The sequence below is a fragment of the Volvox carteri genome (assembly GCF_000143455.1).
Source record: "Volvox carteri f. nagariensis unplaced genomic scaffold VOLCAscaffold_36, whole genome shotgun sequence".
In the NCBI taxonomy this organism is placed as follows: domain Eukaryota; kingdom Viridiplantae; phylum Chlorophyta; class Chlorophyceae; order Chlamydomonadales; family Volvocaceae; genus Volvox; species Volvox carteri.
The window spans coordinates 1,253,268-1,254,884 of NW_003307579.1; the positions used below are offsets into that span (position 1 = coordinate 1,253,268).

At 58.7% G+C, this 1,617-nt stretch overlaps 1 protein-coding gene across 1 annotated transcript; it reads left to right on the plus strand.

Annotated features, from left to right (window-relative positions):
- Nucleotides 1–264: 264 nt before the first annotated feature.
- Nucleotides 265–1,342, plus strand: VOLCADRAFT_63721 (uncharacterized protein; the record flags this gene model as incomplete). Its single annotated transcript, XM_002953428.1, has 3 exons — nt 265–406; nt 751–815; nt 1,208–1,342. The coding sequence occupies 3 exons, from the start codon at nt 265–267 to the stop codon at nt 1,340–1,342; spliced, it is 342 nt and encodes a 113-aa protein (XP_002953474.1).
- Nucleotides 1,343–1,617: the final 275 nt, after the last annotated feature.

The following is a 1,617-nucleotide window of genomic DNA, read 5'->3' on the forward strand; positions in this document are numbered from 1 at the left end:
TAACACATTGGGTCAGGCTGTCGTTGTCGCAACTATTGTTGGTTGAAAACCGACATACCGGAACCGCGTTTACCAGTTTGGAAAATTGCGAGACCATGTTTAAAATAAGAATCAAGCGTAATACTAGATATCACATCCCGTCTCTTTCCTGAAAGCGTGTTGGCGCGCATAATTAAGCGTCGGCGCTGGCAAGGAACCCAGAACATTGCTGCTTTGATCGGACCAACATTTCAGGCTTATTATACCTACAATAGGCTTCAAGCAATGCCAAGCATCGCTGGTGATACGGATCCAGAGCTCGTAACCCTGTTAATTGATGGTGCGCGATACGGCGACTTGGAAGACGTCGACAGCGCGTTAGCACAAGGCGTACAGCCAGACAGCAAAGATGCTATGGGCCGCACAGGTGCGCTTGGGCATCGCCTTCCATAACGTTCTTGGGGACAGCCACCGCGTTCAACGTAACCAGCCCCCAGCAATTTGCATTCATTTCAACATACCCCAGCCAAATCTTCCTTCATCAAACCCATAACCGCCATACACTCCAACTTCCACGACTTCGCTGCCGCCCCGCTAGCCCCGCATGATAATGAACCAAATGCGGTCTTGGCAGGGATTTGTTCGCAGCAGCAGCCAGCCCCATGCCCTGCTGCCCAGTCGCCCCACCTCTCCTTTCCCCGCGGCTTGTTCGCCATTGCATCTCCAAGCGGGCCGTGTGCTCTTCGGCCCCTTGCATGTCCTTGCCGGCAGCCCTTCATATGGCTTGTGCCAACGGCCACTGCGAAGTCATTGGTCGGCTGCTGCACGCTGGAGCGGTGCGTACCGGGGGAAGAAGCGCCCGTTGCAGGGCCGTGCGAGAGCTGCTGGGCTGGAAAACAAAAAGGGTTGTCATCATTTTCATGGTGGCCCTTGGGCCCTCCTAGGGAGGCAGGGGGGCGGACGTATCGAGCACAGCATCACGGCTAGCCGTGGACGGGAAGAGAGCGGGTGCCCCAGCAACGCCCCCGGGGGATCTGGGGGCCCCGGAATGGGACACCAGTGACGCATGCATGGGTGATTCAGTCGAGCGAGGGCGGCAGCAGGCGGGGCCTTTGTGTGACCTCGCGTGACCGCACTTCACCTGCCCCCACCCCGCCCCCTGCTGCGCTGCGCTGCGCCAACTTCCTTGCGTTGGTCTGGTTTGCTGACTGGTTTGCTGGCTTCGCAGCTGACTGATATTCAAAACAACGAGGGCAACACTCCGCTGCACTGGGCGTGCCTCAACGGCCACAAAGAGGTGCGTCCTCGAGGGGGGCGGGGGGGGAGAGAGCGGGCGGGGGGGGACATGCCAGGAAGCGGATAAGCTTAATGAGACTCCTCAATGCAGTCCACGTGGGGGGACTCGGGCGGCTTCCTTCCCTTGACGCGAATGGGGCTGAAGTGGGGAGGGGGAGGCACCGGGATTCCGGCCGGCTAGCTACTGCTACCACTAGCACTACCACTACCGATACCGTTATCGATGCCGTTGGAGTTACCGTTACGGGGGTTAGAGGAAGACGGAGGAGAGTGGGACCACTGATGAGGGTGAGCGGACGGAGACAGCCAATACTCTTCCTCCCGCGGTTTGGAGCTCACGAG